A 22,491-nucleotide genomic window follows, 5' to 3' on the forward strand; every position below is an offset into this window, starting at 1 on the left:
TATAAATGAAAAAATAAATATGGTTTTTGAATGTAAATCGGTGAAATTTGGTTATTACGAATCTTTTAAATTTTGAAATCATCTTTCATAATTATCTCCCGCAATTATTGAGATTGAATCCCACTAAATTAGGGGATGGTTGAATCCTACTAAATTAAAAAATGGTTGAATCCCACTAAATTAAAAAATTGTTGAATCCCACTAAATTAAAAAATTGTTGAATCCCACTAATTTAGGATGTCAATTTAATAAAACATATATTAATATATTATTAAAAGGGTAAGATAGGTAATTCACAATTTGAAATGATGAAAACATAACTGTTCAAAATGACCGGGATGAATTCTTATGTGGGATAAGGTCTGAGGATGGATATTTAAGTCTCTCTTTTTTTAATCGGCAAAAATAACATTATTATTAACGTTTTCCCATATTTTAGTTTAAACATACCGAACATTTTTTTATCGGCAACATTCCAAACTTAAACGAGTAGCAAAAATAACATTATTATTAACGTTTTTCCACTTATTGTTCTTTTTTTCTCTCATACGACATTATTTTTTTTTTCTTACAACACACAAAAAAAAAAACTTTATCTGTTACATTAATAAATAATAAAAAATTTGGAAGATACAAGGAATACATGGGCACAAATAAGGTTATTTGACTTTATTTTGTAGCAATAAAAAGATAAATTGATAGAGATAACGTTACCTATTAACATTTGAAAAGGGCGTGTTACCTATCTATGTGGATTTAGGATTGTGGAAACAAGCAATACATGAAAGAGAATTGTGTTGTTGAAAGTTTTGAACCAAAAAGTTATAACTAGAACATATTTTCAGTAGACAATTGAGATTTGGGGTTGGTTCTTTTTCTCATATTCGTTGCATTGCTAGTTGGTGAAAGAAAATAAAATTAAAAGAGATTTTCTTGTAATTTGAATGTATATTTTAGAATTGTAGTCAACTAATAGAGATGACATTATCTATTGCTTTATTATGGAGCGATAAAATGTGAAATTTGATGGTGATGATGTTATCTGTTATTTTATTTTGAAAGATATAGACAACAAATTAGCAAATACAAGGTTATCTATTGTTTAATTTTTTAAAAAATACAAAGAATAAATTAGCACATATAAGATTATCTGTTACTTTATTTTTGAGAGATAAAAATAATAAATTGGTAAAATAACGTTATCTATTGTTTTACTACAAGAGATTGTGGACGACTAATGGAGTTGATGTTATCTATTACTTTATTTTGCAAAAGACAAAGAATAATTTAGAACATATAAGTTTATCTGTTGCTTTATTTTGAAAAATACAAAAAATAAATCAGCACAAATTGGATTATCTATTGCTTTATTTTGAAAGATGCAGAAAATAAATTATCACAAATAAGATTATTGATTACTTTACTTTAAGAAAATATATAGCTTAAATTAAATCAGGTAATGTTACCTGTTACTTTATTTTAGAGATATAAAAAGAATAGATTGGTAGAGATAACATTAATTATTGTTTTCCTCACATATATAAAATTTCAACCTCAACACCCAACTGACCCAAGTCACCCACTGTACGTGTTAGAAAACTGGTTTTTGGCGTCTATCTCTCTACACTATCGCACTCTGTTTTTACTACGTTTTCCCTTCAAATCGGTGTGTCTCTCTCTCTCTCTCTCTCTCTCTCTCTCTCTCACCTGTACTCCCTTCGTAGCATATATCTTGCCCTCGCATCATCATGGTCGTAGATCCGACGTGACGTCGATCCAACATTTCTCGATTATGATTCCGGTGACGGAGTTTTTGTCGTCGGAGTTGGGGTGGCAGGCATGGATGTAGTAGGTAGACAGCAGTGGCGTTTCTGATGATGAAGTTGAGCTTCGCAGCGGATTGGTGTTCGAGGGTATTTTAAGAAAGGTTGGGGCTATAAGAATCTCCGGCGTTAAAAACAGTTTGAATGGACTAAATGTACCTTAATCTCTATAACTGTGGACTGTTCACCAAAGAGACTCGTCGAATCATATTGGCCCACGATGATTATTGGCCCATTCTGAAATTATATTCTCTTTTTGTTAATATCACTTTCTTTTGTTTTAATATTGGTCCACGTTGATTATTGAGTTAAATATTTAAGAAATTTCCAAGGTCAAGCGAAGACTCATTAAATCGTACTACTAAATTAAAATCGGCTGATAGATTTTAATATCGGCCCATGCTGATTATTGAGTTAAATATCCAAGAAATTCCTGAGGCGAAGACGAGACTCATTTGGAGGGATATTGACTTGGAATTCATAAAAGTCTTTGTCGTACTAGGACTTGGCATGCACCTTGTGGCATATCCCCATCTCTCATCAATGAAGAAGAGCTAATGCCTAACACATCAGATAAAAAGTTATGAAGAGAGAGAATCGCAATAACGAAGGCCTTAAAAACAAACAGTACATTTCAGACCACTTTCTGAAGTTTTGTACTACAAAGAAAGGAGGAGGAGGGGCCGGTAACATTAATCTCTGCGTGTAGGAGGAGGCAGTCAACATTTATTTTTTTCCGGACAAACGGAAATTCGCAGGCAACATTTATTGATAAAGATGAGAAATGACTGGTAAGTTATCCCTCTCTTTTTTTCTCGGCGACTGGTAAGTTATCCTGCAGATCGAGTGCAACACATGTATCTTGAGGAAACAACGTGTAAACCTTATACGCGTATAAAATAGTCGGGTCGGGTTATCCGGTTTCATCACTCGTTAATCCGATTTTTTTTGCAAATTCAAACCCGCACCAGACCGTATATAACAGTAGTTCGAAGCCAACCAAAACCCTTCGGGTCGGATCCTGGATAGACGGGTAATTTGCTTGGCCCTACAGGACGGTAAAAGGCCCCCCATTATTATCCCTACCATTCTCGTCCTCAATCTACGTATGACCGATGAAATGTCTCTTGTCTGAACCAGTTGTCTTTGATTGTTCATCAAATCGTTATCACACAGAGAATTTTCACTTTGTTCTTTAAACATCTGTTGTATTGTAATTTCCTGCATAAATATGCAAAATTCTTTTAGGAAAAAGTTTCGCATTTTCCTTGTTGAGGTGAAAACTTGACATGTAGTTCCAAGGACCAAACTAATTAGAAATCAAATATTTACAAACAACTCCGAGGGGCCGGTTCCTCTCACACATTTTTTTACACCTAAAATGGCACCCGAATTACGTGAAACTCGTTTTGAAGTTACATGCAAATGATTGTCAGTTGTGAAAGGGCAGGCTGGAGGTGATTTTGTAACTTCCAAAATACGTTCTCAGAAACCGCGTCAGACACTTTCGTAAGTACTACTGCAATTCAGAAAGAGAATCCAGAACCCGTACTGGCAAACACTTTCTTTATCCTTTCCAGCTAACTTTCCCTGTGGATAAGAGAGAGTTGGCTTTGCTTTTCCCACTGGAGTGTGAAGGCATTTTATGAGGAAGGAGAATATATCCTGGACTCTATTCCATGATAGACGGCTTCTCTGTTGACGGGCCCTTGTCGTAGGATAGGGGATTCAAATTAACATACAGTCTCAAACGGATTTGAGGACCCGCTTGAGTTGTCTTCATTTGGTTGCTTGACGTGCAAAAAAAGTGGAGAGGTTTGTGATCTGAAGAATATGTGCATTTGGTCTAGGGAAGTTTTACTCGGTGAGGATTTTGGCGGGTGTCCGTCAGTATTTTATCATCAAGTCTGCACTCATCACGCCAATCCACTGCTGGGTCTACAACACGTCTACGTGGGCTCACTCGGCCCCAAAAAATACAGAAAAATATTCATGAATTTTAAAATATTTTTTTATAGAATTTTAAAAAAATCAGCTCAATCGCATAATGATAGGTATGTTTTCTGAATTCGGAAGCCGAAATTGTTCAACTGCTCAATTTCTCCCTTACGAATTAAAAAACCATACCTACAGATATGCGATTGTGTTGATTTTGTACAGGGCCCCATAAAAAATTCTAAAATTTATTGGCATTTTTCTGTATTTTTGTGTAGTCCGGAGTGGGCTCCATATATGGAGGCGTGTGGTGGACTCATGCGATGAACGTAGCATCTTTGGTAGTATTTTTATTGACAGTCCTTACAATTAGGCAAGATCCCTTGCCGAAAATCCTTATGCCTCTGTGCTGAGAGATTTTTCGGCCGTTGAATTTCAAACATAAAAGAATCACACAATATAACGGCCGAAAAACCCCTCTGTACAAAAGCACGAGGCTTTTCAGAACAGAGAAGATGGGACCCCAAACCTGTTTAAGGTGCAGATTAACCAAAAAATATACTCCTATTCTTTTGGTGTTTTAAAGCTTATGGTATTAATCCCAATCCACATAACTGTTTCTGGTAATTTTTTTTTTGGATATTAATTTTGCGATATTGTTTACCAAACCAAACCGAGACTTAAGTCCCAATCACTTGGGATCGGCTACATGAATCATTTTCCTCCATTGAACTCTGTCAAGAGCCATTTGTTCACACAAACCTACTATACTCATATCGTTGCGTACCACAGTATCTAATGTCAATTTACGTCTACCTCTCCCCGTAGCATTACTACCCAAAATTATCTTATCTTCTCTCTTAACTACTGTATCTCCTGGTCTACGGTAGACATGGTCAAACCATCTGAGCCTATTTTCTCGCAACTTCTCTTCTATGGGTGCTACACCTACCATCTCGCGAACCGTTTCATTTCTAATCCTGTCTCTTCTAGTCTTACCACACATCCGCGTTAACATTCTCATTTCTGTTACACTCATCTTGTTCACCTGTTGTTTCTTAATAGGCCAACATTCTGTCCCGTAACATCTACTTGGACTCACACACTCCCCCTTCTGAAATCGCGGTGATTATACATGATTTGTCTTGAGTTAAAGAATCTGATTGGTTTTTGTGGTTTTAGTTTTATGGGGAAAAAATTGAAATAGTCCATGTAGTTAAGTGTTTGTGTCAATTTGGTCATTTTAGTTATAATTGGCTCGATTTACACTCTATACTTTCCATTTTGTTCCAATTTGGTCCAATTACTAACTTCCGTTAGTCCTTTAAACAGCAAAATCATATGGCCCCCTTTTTTTGGGTTAAAACAGACCCGTTTCGCTAAATAAGCTAACTGGCTTATTTTTTTTATTCTTATTCAATTTTTTTTCGTATTTGTTACTCTTCCTCCGTCCCATAATATTTGTCCGGTCCGCGAAACGAGGACTACAAAATAATACATTTCTTTCAAGAAAAAATTTAATTTTTTTTCATAAGTTAAAAGAACTCGTCGAGATCTAGTAAATTGTTGAATTTTTTTTCAACTTTTCTTACAAAAATAGTATTATTTTTACGTCTCCGTTTTGCGAACAGGACAAATATTATGGGACGGAGAGAGTAGTTTTTTGGAGGTTATCGCATCGTCATGACGAGAGAAATCTAAAAAGTAAAAAATCATGATCGAAATTCAATTTTTTTTGAATAAAGACGAAAAAATTGACTTATTGACTTATTTTTGTCTTTATTCAAAAAAATTAGGTTTCGATCGTAATTTTTTACCTTTTAGATTCCTCTTATCATGATGATGCAATAATCCCAAAAAAAATGACGAAAAACTAACAAATACGAAAAGTATTTGAATAAGGACAAAAAAATAAGCCAGTTGGCTTATTTAGTTGAACAGGGTTACTCATTCCCCTCTTGCCCTAACATACCTCTAAACCAAAACACAGCTCATTCTTCCATTTTTCATTGATAAGGAGGCACCTGAGAAGAAATTTGGTTATAGTTTTCTACAAAAAATTGCCCTCAAATTCATCACTTTCATGATCAGCCATGAAGTATCATAACCACTGGTATTGTCTATCTGTTCAACTTGTGGACAAATACTAAGATGCCTTATTTTTCTGCATAGTACTAAAAATGCATATAGAACCATGTTCAAAAGTCACAATATGATATAGATCCAAAAGTCACAATATGATAAAGAACCATGTCAAAAAGTCAGAATATTACATAAACTCAGTTCCAATTTAGCAAGTCATAACCTAATACATAGACATAACAAACCACTCAACTAGGTTACAATAAACCTAACTTAACAGCCCAAGTGGTTACAAAAAATAGGGCTATGTCATTTCATTCATTTTCCTACGCTTGGCCCATGCACTGATTCTTGACTAGGAATGTTGAAAAATAAACATAAGTCAATTTTTTCGTCTTTATTAAAAAAATTGAATTTCGATCATAATTTTTTACTTTTTAGATTTATCTCGTCATGATGATGCAATAACTCCCAAAAAATTGACGAAAAACTAACAAATACGAAAAAAATTTGAATAAGGATAAAAAAAAAAACCCCAGTTGGCTTATTTAGCCGAACGAGTCTGTTTTAACCCCCAAAAAAGGGGGGCCATATGATTTTGCTGTTTAAAGGACTAACGGCGGACTAACGGAAGTTAGTAATTGGACCAAATTGGAACAAAATGAAAAGTACAGAGTGTAAATCGAGCCAATTACAATTACAGGGACCAAATTGACACAAACACTTAATTACATGGACTATTTCAGTTTTTTCTCCTAGTTTTATTAAACGTGAATGCATGTAATTGGGCTGCACATAATTGTGCTCAGAAAACCCCTTTCTAATGGTTTGTCCAGTCTGTGGACGTCCATTTTGACCCCATGAGGTTCTCAATTATATGATGTTTAGTTTCTTGCCTACCAGTTTAAAAAAATTTCTCTTCTTTGACAAAAAAAACTACCCTTGTATTTTTTATCCCTAAGCTTGGCGTCGTTTCTTAAGAGGCGTGGAGTGGATTGACTTTCTCATTAACAATTATACTCCGGTAGTATTTTAGTTCAATTAGTTTGGCACCTAAGGGAATGATCGTCAGTGCCGTCTAAGAGCAAATGTGAGGCTCCACCCCTATCTAAAGCACCCAAATCGCCGGCAAGAAATTGCTGACGGAAGAATCTTCGTAGACGGGAAACTTGGCCTCTTTTTTTTGTTTTCTAATTGAACCTTGGTCTGGGGAACACTGTTTAATTTGGGTGCGAAAACTTATTTAGGAGGAAAACTAATAGTAAATAACTAAATTTAAAGGAAAATTCTAAAATCAGCCCAATTGGCTGACGATAGTAGGTGTGTGAATGTATATTAAAGGATGTAAAAAGTGCACAAAAATACGTGTTTTTCTTGTCTTTTAGTGTGTTTATCGTCAGCTCAGTGGGCTGACAATAGCAAGACCGAAATTTAAATCCTTGTGTTTGGTTTACAAATCTCACTCACGGGATATCTTTCTCTCTGTTTTTTTGAATGGATCCAGCTCCCTCCCCAGGAGGACCCTTGCATTATTCAAATTCAACGAATTATAGATTTATGTTGCGAGCTACTCTGCCAACAAAAGAGACTGCATTTTGATAAAACACTACCACAATACCATAATTTATTTAAAAAAACAAAAAACAAGAAAATCACGAGACGAACCCAGAAAATGGATTCACAAACCATCTTCAACATGAACAAAAAAGATCTTCAGTACCTTATTACACACAATTCCGACTTACCCAAATGAAGAACAATCTACTTTTAGGAAGCCTGACACATTACCCCATAATGCTATTAGGAAGCCTGACACATTACCTTGGTATACCCATTACAACAAAGTACCGCCTCTTAATACCGGGAGCTATTTAGCGGAAACGTCATGCTACAGTTGAAACTATATTGCCCAGATATGTCACTGGTGCTGGTAGAAAGACTTATTGGCGGCCCAGTGTAAGGGTCTACTTGTGCTTCTTCACTCAGCAAACTTTCACTCTCTTCATGACTTTGTTGATTAACCCATGGATCCTTTCTATACTTCCTCAAATGCTCCAATTCCATAACCACTTCTTTCATTAAAGGCCTCTCTTCACTTTTCAAACAAAGACACCTCTTCACAAGCTCCGCAATTGCTTGAAGTTGCTCTGACGTCCCTTCCCTCGCCACTCGAGGCTCCCAAATTTGGGACAACCTATTTTCTTTCATTGACAAAATGAAGTAGGTTGCCAAATTTCTTTCCCTTTCAGACCTCTCAAGACAAATAGGATTTTTTCCAGTCAATAATTCCGCCAGAACCACGCCAAAACTATAAACATCACTCTTCTCTGTTAACTGGCTAGATTGTAAGTACTCAGGATCCAAATAACCTATAGTCCCTTGTACAAGTGTAGACACTTGAGTTTGGTCCAAAGGGACTAATCTCGAAGCACCAAAATCAGCTATTTTTGCCACGTAATTAGAGTCTAGCAATATGTTGGCAGACTTGATATCTCTGTGAATTATCGGGATGGAAGCGGCAGAGTGAAGATAAGAAAGTGCACTGGCTGCTTCTATGGCTATTCTCAATCGATGATCCAACGTTAACCAGGATAATGTCTTATGAATATGCTGGTATAGCGTGCCATTTGAAATATATTCGTAAACAAGCTCGGGAACTTCTGATTCGAAACAACACCCCAAGACCTTCACAACATTCCTATGGTTAACTTGTGTCAAGATCAACAACTCATTGATGAATTGCTCTACTTGGCTCACGTCCATTACTTTGGACTTCTTGATGGCGACTACGCATTGGTCAGGTAAAATTCCCTTGTAAACCACACCGTAACCACCTTGGCCAAGTATCCGGTCCTTGGCATAGTTGTTAGTGACTTTCTTTAGCTCTTCAGCTGTGAAGAATTTCGTCGACTGATCTGCACTTTTTCCATCAATTGAAGAAATTTTTTGTTTCATTAATAACCCACCATTTTGTTGGAAGAATTTCTCCCTTAGTTTGATTAGCTTCCTTCTCTTTATGCCGAAGTATAGCAAAGTTACACTTATCAGTAAAGACAAGAAGCCAAAGCTCAATCCTGCGGAAAATTTAGGTATTGATTCAGACGTCATTAGGTAATCTCTCTACTTAAAACAAATAAAAAATATTTTTGAAGTATGTTGTAATGTGCTTTGCCAAGACTTTTTGTTTCATGGGAGTAAATTGGCTATGATTGGAATGGATTAGTGGCAGTATATGTGATATCATTCACATTTTTTTCACCATTCGTGTCTCTCTTTTTTCACCATTCAATTAATTATAGGGTCTTGAAGTTAACGACCGGCCAAACCTCTAATGGCCTCAACGTTTGGAATGTTTGCCTATGTGGAAATAGAATATGTGACCTCATGGAAGAGCACACACAATTCTGTCTTTTTCCCCTTAAAAATGGATGAAACTTCCTTAATTTCCATTTAATGTGGAAGAATTCTAAAAAAAATTCCTTGATTTGTGGTACTATGTCAATGGTGAAATTTGAATATAAACCATAATAATGCGACAACTAGTATTCAATACAAAATGATACGATAAATTTATAAAGATTAAGTCTTCTCCATTTAAACTAAAACCCATCAAACTTCGTCACTAAGTTGAAATGTTGTTGCGTCCTCATTTTGATCGAGTACTCTCTATAAAAAATGTTTTTGATCAGCTCGAAAAAACAAGGAAGTTTTTGATTAAGTCTTCTCCAATATTTCTTAAAAATGCACCGACCTCCCATGAAGTTTTTGAAATATCACTTCTCTCCCTTATTTTTCGAACTAATGTAAGGCTGACTTGACCAGTTTCAAAAAAAAAAAAAAAAAACTTTCGCTTTGACAGTGCAAATTTTGGAGACAAAAAATGGTGTGACAGCTCCGTTCAAAATACTTATGATAACTAGCTACTATGTTAATTAACCAGCAACCATATTAATTGTGCATGACTTTATCAAAAAGAGAATTATATTGGATTGAGTACTGCTACCGGTACAGAAAAATTAGTTGGGCAATTACGTACGTACATACCTAGAGTTAACGCTGAGAATTGTGAGGCCTTGGGAACGATGGGACGGCACCCAGTTCCGTTTGCTGTTCCATCGCCAGAGTAATGATCCACACATTTACAGCTAAAACTTCCTGGAGTATTGGTACAAGTCGCATTCGCATGACAGTTATTGAGGATGAGCCCGGAATTGTCACACTCGTCAATATCTGTCAATAATACATCATTAATAAGGAATTGGTAAGCTAGCTGAACTTGTTATTTTATATCGAAGTATTCTATCGGAAAGAATTTAAAACATCACTTTTACAAATGTCTATATATGTAACCAATAATTAAAGGTGGAGATTTAATATATACAAGCCGACAGAGCACTAATTAACTAATAGTACTTGCTTTGACCCATTCTTCCTTGTTTACTTACAACATCTCCAATCTTGATCCATTTTAAGACTCAAATTTAAAATTTGGGCAAAATCCTCAAAAATTCATATTCAATCATGACATAAATCCTTCCCAATTTTTGAGTTTTACCCATTTTTTTGCCCAAATTTGGGACAAGAAAAGGCTGACCCATTTTTCTAGCAGCTATATATATATATATATAGAGAGAGAGAGAGAGAGAGAGACCTGGCGTACTCTCTGGATTGGGTGTCGACGACCTTGCCGGAGGTCCTTTTTTTTTTTTTTTTTTCCTAATAGGCACCTTGCCGGAGGTCTTGCGGGTGCCGGACTGGGCCTAGGCGATAGCGGAGGGCTTCTTGTAGCCGTAGTGGTGCTGGGTGGGTGGTGGTGGTTCGAAGGGAGAGAGAGGGTGCAATGGGTGTGGGTCGGAGGAGGAAGACAGACAGAGTCGAGAGAGAGAGAGAGAGACGGTTTGTGAGAGAGAGGGGGACTGAATTTGGTTTTGATTGCTCTACTTTATTTACCATTATGCCATTAAGAATAATATATATAGGTAAAATTTGGATTTGATGGTTGGAGATGTGCCTACCCAAAATGAGTTTTTACCCAAATTTTTACCCAAATTTGAGTAAAAATTTGGGTCAAGGCTGGAGATGCTCTTATAGCATCTTTACCAAATATATCTAAAGTTAACATCAAAATTATATACTTTGCTATCATCTCACGAAATTTAAATGGTGAGTTTCTGTGCTGCACTACTACAAATCCTTAAACTATGTTATTTTATCTTCCGTCCCACAAATTCATTTTGCTATTTACTTGTCTCAACAAATTATATATATTTTGATATTCACAATAATTTGTATGCTTATAAATATTTTTTCAATAGAATTAAGTGGTACCAATCAAACAATATACATATTATGCATAGAAAATATACTCTAAATTTGAAAATATAGGAAATTTTATGAGAAATGTGAATGGTGTAAATTGACAATATTTATTGGAAGGGAAGGTGTATGACTTTTGATATATTTCTACTTTTATTGCTCTAAATATAAAATAATATGACTTTCACCTTACTAAAAAGTTTTGACCACACTTCTTTATTGCTTAATTACTTCTATTATAATTGTTTTCAAAATATTGATTAGTTAGAAAATCATGTGTTATGCAAAAAAAGCATTATTATTTTTGAATCATCTAGTCAAATATAACCTTTTAAATTTTGAGAATCCATGTTCAAATTGGTAAGAGAAAAACAAGTGAAAGAAAGGCAAGAGATGGAATTTTTTATTGTGAAACATGTGGAAAATGCATTCACACACACATTTATATATAGATATATATTGATTGATGTTTGACGGGTGAGGGTCGACATTCCCTATTTGAAGGATGACTTCAAATTATTTAGGATTTAAGGGATCTGTTGAAGCACAGATTTCATGTTTAATCGCTTAAATTTTCTATTTGAGAAATGTAATTAATGGAGATGCTCTTATGATCATGAGTTTACCCCAATAGCAGCATAATTTGAAAAAACAAAAATAGCATAGCCAACAACAAACCTGTGCATCCAGGACTGAGATAAGGATTGCCCTTATAACCGTTTTTGCAGCTGCAAAGATATCCTCTATAGTACTCACTATTCGAATCAGTACATGAAGTATTGTCATGGCACGACGATGTACTCAAGTTTTTAGCTTCAGCACAAGTTTGGCTTCCAATCACAAAATCTAGTACCACGGGTACATTATCCAAGGTTCGGTTAATGAAATTGGCCCAGTCGTTGAAATCTGATTCACCGTTGAACTTAAAGCTATCCTGCTCCCCCAGAAATGCATAGGTACAGTAACTCCCAAATGACAAATCCTGTAAGAGACATAAGAACAAGATAGAAGAGAATGACTTTTCGATTAGTTTTGAACTTAAGAAGAAAATTGGGAAAAAAGATAATAGGGTGAAACTTCTATCCAAGGGACTGGAGCGTCCAATTTTACCAATTTGGGGCCGGGGACAATCGAAACCATTGATTTATCACAGCTTGTTGAGATCATCAATCATGTTGAATTTCATATGTACAGGATTAACAAAGAATTTTTTTAAGAATACGGGATTAACAAAGAGTTTTTGTATCCTTGTTCACTTCCCTTTTCAAAAAGTATTTTTCAAAAAATTTCCCCTACTTCCAACATTTCTCTCTCTATCTCTCTCCACTTATTACCCTTACTATTTTTCAAAAAACTTTTCAAATACCAAACCAAACACAACAAAACGTAATAATTAATATCTAATGGCATTTGATGAACATGATGGACTCCACAATGTTTAAACTTAAATATGATGATACGTTGGGTTAGAAACAACCAACAACTGGACAAATTAGACGGTGCAATGCCTTTTAGAGACTAGAGAAAACCTCTGTTGTCACACAGAGAGGGAGAGAGAGAGAATGCCTTTTAGAGACTAGAGAAACAGAAGTCTAAGGTTCCCGACCGCGCGAAGGGATCCGACGGCGTGCCATGCCCACTCCGGCCATCGGACGGCTGATCCGAGCCATACAAAAATTCTAAAAAAAATCCCGGGTTGGCTCTTGTGAAAATCAACGGCATCCGATGTGTATAGGTGGTCGATCCAAATACTCCATTTTTTTGTATACGTATATAAAAAAAGAGAGTGTTTGGATCGGCCGCCTACACACATCAGATGCCATTGATTTGGTTGGGAACTGTAGCACCGTTGCTAGAGAAAACCTCTGTTGCAAGAGAGAGAGAGAGAATGCCTTTTAGAGACTAGAGAAAACCTCTGTTGCCAGAGAGAGAGAGAGAGAGAGAGAGGTACATGTGATCCTTCACCTTGCAGGCCGGTTGGTTTGATGCTACAATAAAATTGAAGTGGATTGGATTAGGACTTGGGTACGTATCCTTAATATTGCTTTGTTCGGGAGGGGAGAATACTCCTATTTGTTTCTTTATATTGATCACTATGAGGAGAGTAAATATTAGCTAAATTATATTCTCCCTTTCCCTGCTCTTGATATCTACCCTCTCCATCTATCGATCCAAAAATATTTTCCTAACTTTTGTTATCATTTTTGTTATCTAACCAAATTTTGGTATAGCTAATTACACAATCCAACAATTTGTATAATCCCATATGTCATCTAGCTAGTGAATTTTTTATTTTTATTTTTATTTTTTGGAAAGCAAATTTTCATTAAGAGACTCTATATAATTAAAAAACAAAAAAACATGGGCCAAGGCTAATATAACCTTTAGAGTCCTACAATCACCAAAAGGAAAAAGCAAAGAATCTCGTGGATCTTGCAAGTTCTCTCGAAGGGGGAAGCTGAATGGCGGAACTACCAGAGACAAGAGTGTCGGCCGGGAAAGATTGAATCGGCGACGGTAGTAGCAACGACGGTAGTAGCAACAGAAGAACGCGTGGACGCGAACATCCTTATGAAAGGGGGAAACAATGATGTTTGTTATTATCCCTATCTAATCGAATAAGGGGATTGATATGGTACATGAAAGTGTTCCATGAACATGAACATGAAAGAGGAATTAGCAGTTCAAATTTATAGCACATTAACGGTTCAAAATGCTGTGAATATGAACATGCACTTAATTCTTCTTTCATGTTTCTTTTCGTGGAACACTTTCATATATCCTAACAGTTTCCTTTTAAATATAGTTTTCAATCTGAATCCTCCTCTCTTTGTTGCCGCCACGGCTGCTCTCTCTCTCTCACTCACACACATACAAGTTCTCTCTAGTTTCATTAATTATCTTACCGCTTTAAATTCTCTGTCAAATTAATTTAAAAATCTAACATGACTGGTAAGTTTTGAGTAGGGGTGGCAAATGGGCGGGTTTGAGTCAAAATGGGTAAGTTGCAAGTGGGTTGGGTTTTTAATGGGTTATTGACCCATTTAGACCCATTAATTATGAGTCTAATTACCCATACCCAACCCGACCCATTTATTTAAAAGCAAACCCAACCCGCCCATTAGCCCAATTACATACGTATATACTAAAATTTAAAATGACTAAAATATCAATGTACACTAAAATGACTATATTACCCCTGTAAATTTAAATGACTAAAATTACCATACTATCCCTCTACTAATAAAATGACCAAATTACCTCTGTACGCTTAATTTTTCCGATACGTAGCAGAAGTAGCATGTCGCTAGCTACCGTGAATTTTTTAGAACGCCTGAAGCGAATATATGGGAAGCGAGCTAAAAATTGGATAAAAAACTATTCATCACAAAAATCGACCGATAAGGATGAATTCTTGCTAGCGCCGTAATAACCCTTATTTTTATGTGCCACTCGTTCATGTCAGATTTGGAAACCCGCTGTCGCTGAACCAAAATCGAAGCCGAAGCTCAATTAGTCTGTTTTCAAGAGGGTAATTTAGTTAAATAATTAGACAAGAATATGTATTAACTAATGAAACAGGTTATTATTAATTGGAAATAATTAAGGTTAGGGGGTTCAAAAATCAAAGTAAGTAAAAATGTGTATGAGTTTCGAAAAAGATAGTCGAAGCTATCTTTGGTGTGGTTAGACAAAAAAAAGATAGTTGTTTGATACTTTTTTGTCTTTAATTTTTTTTTTTTTTTTGCTTTTGTCATAAATTTTTTACTTTTTTAACTCTTTTCATCGAGACGAATGATTGATCCAAAAAAAATAACGAAATCTAACTAAAATTAAAAAAAGATGAAAAGCAGACAAAACGAAGAAAAAAAAATAAGTTTATAAATATTAAGATCGAAACCTAATTTTTTTGAATAAAGACAAAAATAAGTCAATAAGTCAATTTTTTCGTCTTTATTAAAAAAAATTGAATTTCGATAAATTTTTTTTACTTTTTAGATTCCTCTCGTCATGACGATGCAATAATTCCCAAAAAAATTAACAAAAAACTAACAAATACGAAAAAAAATTGAATAAGTAAAAAAAAAGAAGCTAGTTAGCTTATTTAGCCGAACGTGACTTCTCTCTCTTAACTTTCAGCACGCACAAACACACATGTATCTATCTGTTGTATCTATAATTCTACACATACATACACATATTATATAAACCTTGCCAAAAAAATTTGCTAAGATTTCACGTTAAGTATTATCGAAAGTCCTTATTTTATTTTAGGATTATCGATTTTCCCTTTTTATTATTAGTCTATATCTCCGTCGCCATCGACTCGAGAGCAGTTAGAAAACCTTCGCGCCTGATTTCCAGTCAGGCCCTGCTTTTCGTTTGTTCCAGAAAGTACTGTGGTAGCTATATTTTTTTGTTGGGTAATGTTCACGACCCAATGGGCATTTAAATTGATCCAATTGAAACTCAATTAAGACCCAATAATAAATGGGTTAGTTGGGTTTAGACCCATTCTGACCCAACTAATAAATGGGTTGGGTTGGGTCTATTTTTTAATAGATGAATTTGGGTTTCTTAATGGGTCTGGGTTCAATTTGCCACCTCTAGTTTTGAGTAATCATTTAGTGAACTTGGGATCTGGTGCACTGCCACCATACTCTGTACAATCAAACACAAGTTTGTAGCTGTGGTTGAAATTTGAGTGTTCCGTTGCCGTCGGAGTACCTTATACGGAGTAAGTAATAATTTGCGGTAAGTGAATTTTTTTTATTGCTTTTCGTAATTATTTTTCATGTGATGCGTTGGTTTTCAGAAGAAAAAAAAAGGAAAACAAAATCCAAACCTTGGTTTGACCGTAAACCCTGCCAAGGGAACCCTCGAAGTTTTTGAGCCCATTTGGAATCTTGATTTGGCAGCAACCAATCCCCGTGCAATCCCCAGCAACCACGTCCGCACTCTTCGAGCATACGGACAAACATCCAGTACTGAAATTCCGGCCTTCATGCCGCCCCGAGATCAGAGCGAAGGCATCGCAGCCGACGACCGTGAACTTATTTGCCGTGTCAGAAATCGTGTATGGCCAGGCATCCCCCCACTTCATCCAGGCTGGCTTATCATGGGTGATGGCCCCGGTACTCTGGTCGTAGCACCGAGCAGCGACGGTGTTTCGGACCCGGACTTGGGTTGGGTTGATTGATAAGACCTCGATGTGGCCTAGGAAGAGCTTTGGAGGGACGTAAGAAGTACTGTCGCACGTGAGGTTGAACCACGGGCTCATGGAGCAGCCCGACGACGATGCATTTCCTATGCCAAACGGGTAAGGGACAGTTATGTCTCCGCACTTGGGTTGGCAGTCGGGCTTGGCGACGAAGAAGCTGTTGTTGGTTACAGCGGCGAGATTTGCGGTGATGTTGGTAGTACTCGTGTTCATTCCTAGCGTGGGTTGTGCTAATAGGAGCCTGGAGAGAAACAAGAGGAGTGCGTGGAGATACATGTTTAAGGATATTGAACACATTGTAGTGCTAAACCAGAGTCAAACCAAGCAAACACAAACACACAACACAGAGAAACACAAGGATTTACGTGGTTCCCCAATAATCGGGTACATCCACGGAGGGGCAGCGGATTCACTATATTTACTGGAGGAGGATTACAACAATCACTCAGACTCACACAGTATTGCCTCACAATCTACTCGTGTATCACTCTCTTCTCTCTGATTTCTGATACAAAACTTTGAGCCAAAGGGTCTCCATTTATAGGCCATTCAAAGAATGGCTGTCATGCCATTTTCAACAAAGGCTGCACCTCTCAGCAGCCCATGTGGTTCAACAAAGGCTGCACCTCTCAGCAGCCCATGTGGAGAATTGATGCCAATTGTCAACAATCTCCACCTTGACGACAATTCTCCAAAGGTCCGATGTTGCCCCCAACACACAACACTGCCCCTCTGCGCCCTTAGGCGCGCACTGCTCGAGAGATGTTGATCAAGTCCAAGCAATGTTGGAACTTGATCCCTGCAACCACTTTGGTGAGCATATCCGCAGGGTTATCTGCAGTCGGAATCTTCTGAAGAAGAACATCCCCTTCCTCTACAATCTCCCTGATGAAATGAAACCGAACATCGATATGCTTGGTGCGGGAATGGTGAACCTGGTTTTTCGCCAAACAGATGGCACTCTGACTGTCACAAAAAACCTCCACGTTTTCTTGAACAATTCCCAAGTCCTCAATCAAACCATGTACCCAAATAGCTTCCTTGAAAGCCTCTGTCACTGCCATATACTCTGCCTCTGTAGTAGACAAAGCCACCGTTGACTGTAACGTTGACCTCCAACTGATTGGCCCTCCAGCAAGTGTAAACACATACCCTGTAGTCGACCGTCGCTTATCTAGGTCACCAGCATAATCGGAATCCACGTAACCAACCAAATGCTGACCAAGTTTTCTGTTTCTCTCGTACTTCAATCCAACATCCACAGTACCCTGAAAATACCGTAGAATCCATTTCACAGCCTGCCAGTGCTCTTTCCCTGGATTGTGCATGTATCGACTGACCATGCTAACTGCATGTGAAATGTCCGGCCTCGTACAAACCATAGCATACATCAAAGCTCCCACAGCATTGGCATAAGGAACCTGAGCCATTTGCTTCCGTTCGTCTTCCTTCTGCGGCGACATCGATGCACTAAGTTTAAAATGAGCGGCCAAAGGTGTACTGACAGGTTTGGCTTTCCTGTCAATCCCAAATCTCTGCAACACTCGCTTCAGATACTGCGTCTGAGTCAAACAAACTGTGCCTTTCGCCTTGTCCCGCTGAATTTCCATGCCGAGTATTTTCTTTGCCTCCCCGAGATCCTTCATGTCAAACTCCTTACTGAGTTGAGCCTTCAGTCTGTCAATCTCCACCTTGCTCTTACATGCAATCAGCATGTCATCTACATATAAGAGCAAATAGACAAATGATCCATCCGGGAGTTTGCAGAAGTAAACACAATGGTCAAAGTGACTTCTTGTGTACCCCTGCTCCATCATAAACCGATCGAAGCGCTTGTACCACTGTCTCGGCGACTGTTTCAACCCGTATAGCGACTTCTTCAGTTTACAAGCCCAATTCTCCTTTCCTGCAATTCTGTAACCATCTGGTTGAGCCATATAGATCTCCTCATCCAGATCTCCGTGTAGAAAAGCGGTCTTGACATCGAGTTGGGCTAACTCAAGGTCAAACTGTGCTACCAATGCAAGCAAGATCCTGATCGACGAATGTTTGACGACAGGGGAGAACACCTCGTTGTAGTCGATCCCCTCTGTCTGTGCGTAACCCTTGGCTACCAATCTTGCTTTGAACCTGACTTTCTCAGATCCTGTACCTTCCTTCTTCGCATAAACCCACTTGCAGCCAATAGATTTCTTGCCCTTGGGAAGTTGAACCAAATCCCATGTCTGATTCTTGGAGAGTGAACCCATCTCCTCATCCATTGCCTCTTTCCACTTGTTACTATCTGTACACTGCACTGCCTCCCGGTAAGTGGAGGGGACATCATCGTCTGTCACTGGAAGTGCATAAGCTACTGTATCAGCATATCGAGCAGGTTTCCGGATTTCCCGCCTCGGTCTGCTGGTTGCAATGGATTCTGGCTGCTGTGGTATTTCCTGTAATGAAGCCTCCTCTTCAATAATGACATCCTGATCAACGGGTTGATCCTCAGGACGGCTGACTGTCTGAACAGTCTTGGCTGGAACAAGGGGAGTCTCAACCTCCACCTGTTCTGAATGCTCCACCTGCTGCTGGGCATTCGGCTCCACATTCTCCTTGGAAGGAACCTGCTGTAACATAGCAGATTCGTCGAAAGTAACATCCCTACTTAGAATCACCTTCCTGGACTCGGGACACCAGAGCCTGTATCCCTTAACACCTGAAGTGAAACCCAAGAAAACAGCTTTCTTGGCTCGTGGATCTAACTTGGACTCAGTTACATGATAGTAAGCAGAACAACCCCAAACATGTAATGAATCATAATCTGTAACTGGTTTGTCAAACCATACCTCCATCGGAGTCTTCCCTCCGATTGATGCTGACGGTAAACGGTTGACAAGATGGGAGGCATATTTGAGAGCCTCGCCCCAGAACGCCTTGCTAAGCCCGGCATTTGACAACATGCACCGAACTTTCTCCACCAAAGTACGATTCATGCGCTCTGCTACTCCATTCTGCTGCGGCGTCCCCGCAACTGTGAAGTGTCTGACTATCCCCTCCTCCCGACAGACTTGGAGAAAAGGATCTGACTTGTACTCGCCACCGTTATCTGACCTCAGCTTCTTGATTTTCCTTCCTGTCTGCGTCTCCATCATTTTCTTCCACTGAAGGAAGATTGGAAGGACCTCATACTTGTGCCTCATGGTATAAACCCAGACACGTCTGGAGAAATCATCAATAAATGTCACGAACCATCGTTTGCCTCCCAAAGTTACATTTTTGGTCGGCCCCCAAACATCTGAATGAACATAGTCAAGAATCCCCTCTGTGCGGTGAACTCCAGTGCCAAACTTGACTCGAGTTTGTTTGCCCAATATACAATGCTCACAGAAGCCAACTTTCCCTGTCTTGGCCCCTTTCAACAAGCCTTGCCTTACTAAACCCTGTAAGGCCTTCTCGCCAGCATGCCCTAAACGCATGTGCCATAGCTTGGATGCATCGTCTTCGTCTGAGCTAGTAGTAACGGCCACTCTCCCTGTGACTGTGCAACCGTCTAGGAAATACAAGTTTCCTTTTCGGCTACCTTTCAAGACAATGAGCGCCCCTCGAACTATCTTTAGCACTCCACCCATCATCGTAATCTTGTATCCTTTCACATCAAAGGCTCCAAGCGAAATGAGATTCTTCTTCAAGTCCGGAACATACCGAACGTCTGTTAGCACCCTAAACGTCCCATCATGCAACTTCAAACGGATTGAACCTATCCCTTGGACTTTGCAAGCGGTGTTATCGCCTAGCAAAACAACTCCTCCATCGAGATCTTGAAAACTCGAGAACCAGTCCCTGTTGGGACACATGTGGTAGGAACATCCCGAATCTAGTATCCACTCATCTGAATGGTCAGGTGATGATGAAACTAATAGTGCTGACTCTAGATCATCCTCTGTCTCCTCTGCAACATTTGCAGCTGGTTGTTTGTTCGGACAATCTTTCTTCCAGTGCCCCTTTTGACGACAAAGGGCACACTCGTCTTTCCCCAATCTTCTCTCTACAGACTTCCCCCTTGATTTTGAGCGAGACCTCCTTCGCCCTCCACCACCAGTCCTCCTAGTGTCGGTTCTGCCTCTTGTTGTCAAAGCTGATGCGGACGGGTCACGGTGAGCTTGCTGATCCCTCTTCCGTACCTCGTTATTCATCAAAGCATTTGAAACGTCATTAAACTTGATTTCTTCTTTACCGTACAATAAAGTAGTAGTCAAATGATCATAAGTATCAGGCAATGAATTTAACAACAGTAAAGCTTTATCCTCATCTTCTATGGAAACGTCTAGATTTTGCAAATCAGCCAAAATCTTATTGAAATTGTTCAAGTGTTGGTTCATAGTCGTACCTTGCACGAACTGGAACCCGTAGAGCTTCTTCTTGAGATACAACCGATTCTCAATACTCTTCGTCATGTACTTGTTTTCCAATTTCTCCCATAGCTCTTTAGCTAACGTTTCCTTCATCACGAAGTATTTCTGATCCTTCGTAAGACAAAGTCTGATGGTGCCACAAGCTTGGCGATTAAGCTTTATCCAATCCTTGTCTGAAATGTCGTTCGGCCTCTCCTCTAACGTAATATCCAACTCCTGTTGATACAGAACATCCAAAACTTCGCATTGCCACATGCCAAAGTTACTTGTTCCGTCAAATTTCTCCACCTCGAACTTAGCATTGGAAACCGTATTCCTTTGCCCATAACTGCTCGAAGTGACCTTGGGATGCTCGGTATTCTTCTCTGCAGATGAAGAAACTTCCGAGGTCTCCTTAAACTCTTCTTCCGCCATTAGAACTCCTTAAACTCCACCCACGTGAATATCCGGTGCACAAAAACACCAAAAAACGGCGCTTTTTAGCCAACCAACGGACAAAACACCAATGTCGGAGCTGAGTTACGGAAAACGGAGTGCGGCGTTGGATCCGGAACGTCGAGAATAGTCAGGAACGACTACTCACTTGCGCAAATCAGAGTTGAAACGGCTCCGAAATCGCAAAATAACACCTTCTGGAATATTCCTTGGATCAGAGAATATTCCCTCTGGTTAGGACTGACTGGACCTGCTGACTCAGCAATAAATGCTGACTGGGCGCTAATGACTGGGCCTTTTTTGCTGATGTGGCGCACACCTGGCGCTGACGTGGAAAGACACGTGGCTGAATACGTGGCTGATGACTCAGCCTCTCTGATGATGTGGCTGGTGATGTGTCTGGTGACTGGGTGACACGTGGCGTGCTGACTGGGCGTAACCTTCTGAAGCTTCTGGATCGATGATGTCAAGCTGACATCAGCGTCTCTAGGGGAGCCAGTAGCACTGGATAATTTTCCCTGGCTTTGACTAGTCAAAAACCAGCACCTGGTTTTCCTCCTTACAGATATTAAAGTAAAAAAAACTCTGTTTTCTGAAAAGAAAAAAAAACAGATCCGGCGAGCAGCAGCTTCTTTCACGCTCAACCGTCGAACGGAGCGTGTGACCTCGTTGTTACTCCGTTTCCGATGGGTCTTGGTGCGTTGGAATCGTCTCGCAAGGACGCACAAGACTCAGTGGTCAAACGGATTCTTGGATCAAAAAAAAACGTGGCTCTGTGACTCGGACAGAACACGGACTGAGAAGCAGAGTCGGAAACTATGGTGGTTTTTGTGTTCTTGGTTCTACACTACGTGCTCTGATACCAATTGTAGTGCTAAACCAGAGTCAAACCAAGCAAACACAAACACACAACACAGAGAAACACAAGGATTTACGTGGTTCCCCAATAATCGGGTACATCCACGGAGGGGCAGCGGATTCACTATATTTACTGGAGGAGGATTACAACAATCACTCAGACTCACACAGTATTGCCTCACAATCTACTCGTGTATCACTCTCTTCTCTCTGATTTCTGATACAAAACTTTGAGCCAAAGGGTCTCCATTTATAGGCCATTCAAAGAATGGCTGTCATGCCATTTTCAACAAAGGCTGCACCTCTCAGCAGCCCATGTGGTTCAACAAAGGCTGCACCTCTCAGCAGCCCATGTGGAGAATTGATGCCAATTGTCAACACACATAGTTGGAACTTGGAAGAGAATGCACTTTCAACAATCAAATGT

The 22,491-nt window shown here is 38.9% G+C and overlaps 1 protein-coding gene across 1 annotated transcript; it reads right to left on the bottom strand.

Annotated features, from left to right (window-relative positions):
- Positions 1-7,632: 7,632 nt before the first annotated feature.
- On the bottom strand, positions 7,633-16,671 carry LOC131324303 (wall-associated receptor kinase 1-like). The gene is made up of 4 exons (XM_058356223.1): positions 16,003-16,671; positions 11,835-12,138; positions 9,885-10,070; positions 7,633-8,914 (listed from the first exon to the last, which is right to left on the bottom strand). Exons 1-4 carry the CDS (start codon positions 16,651-16,653, stop codon positions 7,695-7,697), a joined length of 2,361 nt encoding a protein of 786 aa, XP_058212206.1. The 5' UTR covers positions 16,654-16,671; the 3' UTR covers positions 7,633-7,694.
- Between the last annotated feature and the right edge of the window lie 5,820 nt (positions 16,672-22,491).

This window comes from Rhododendron vialii, chromosome 4a (assembly GCF_030253575.1).
Source record: "Rhododendron vialii isolate Sample 1 chromosome 4a, ASM3025357v1".
Classification (NCBI taxonomy): domain Eukaryota; kingdom Viridiplantae; phylum Streptophyta; class Magnoliopsida; order Ericales; family Ericaceae; genus Rhododendron; species Rhododendron vialii.

Bases quoted from the DNA above. Each gene is read 5' to 3' on its own strand.
- LOC131324303 (XM_058356223.1), bottom strand. From the start codon at position 16,653: ATGTATCTCCACGCACTCCTCTTGTTTCTCTCCAGGCTCCTATTAGCA. The intron at 10,071-11,834 runs GTTTGTTGTTGG...TATTATTGACAG, and splicing joins TCTCAGTCCTGGATGCACAG to ATATTGACGAGTGTGACAAT. The intron at 8,915-9,884 runs GTATGTACGTAC...AATTTTCCGCAG, and splicing joins ATTCTCAGCGTTAACTCTAG to GATTGAGCTTTGGCTTCTTG.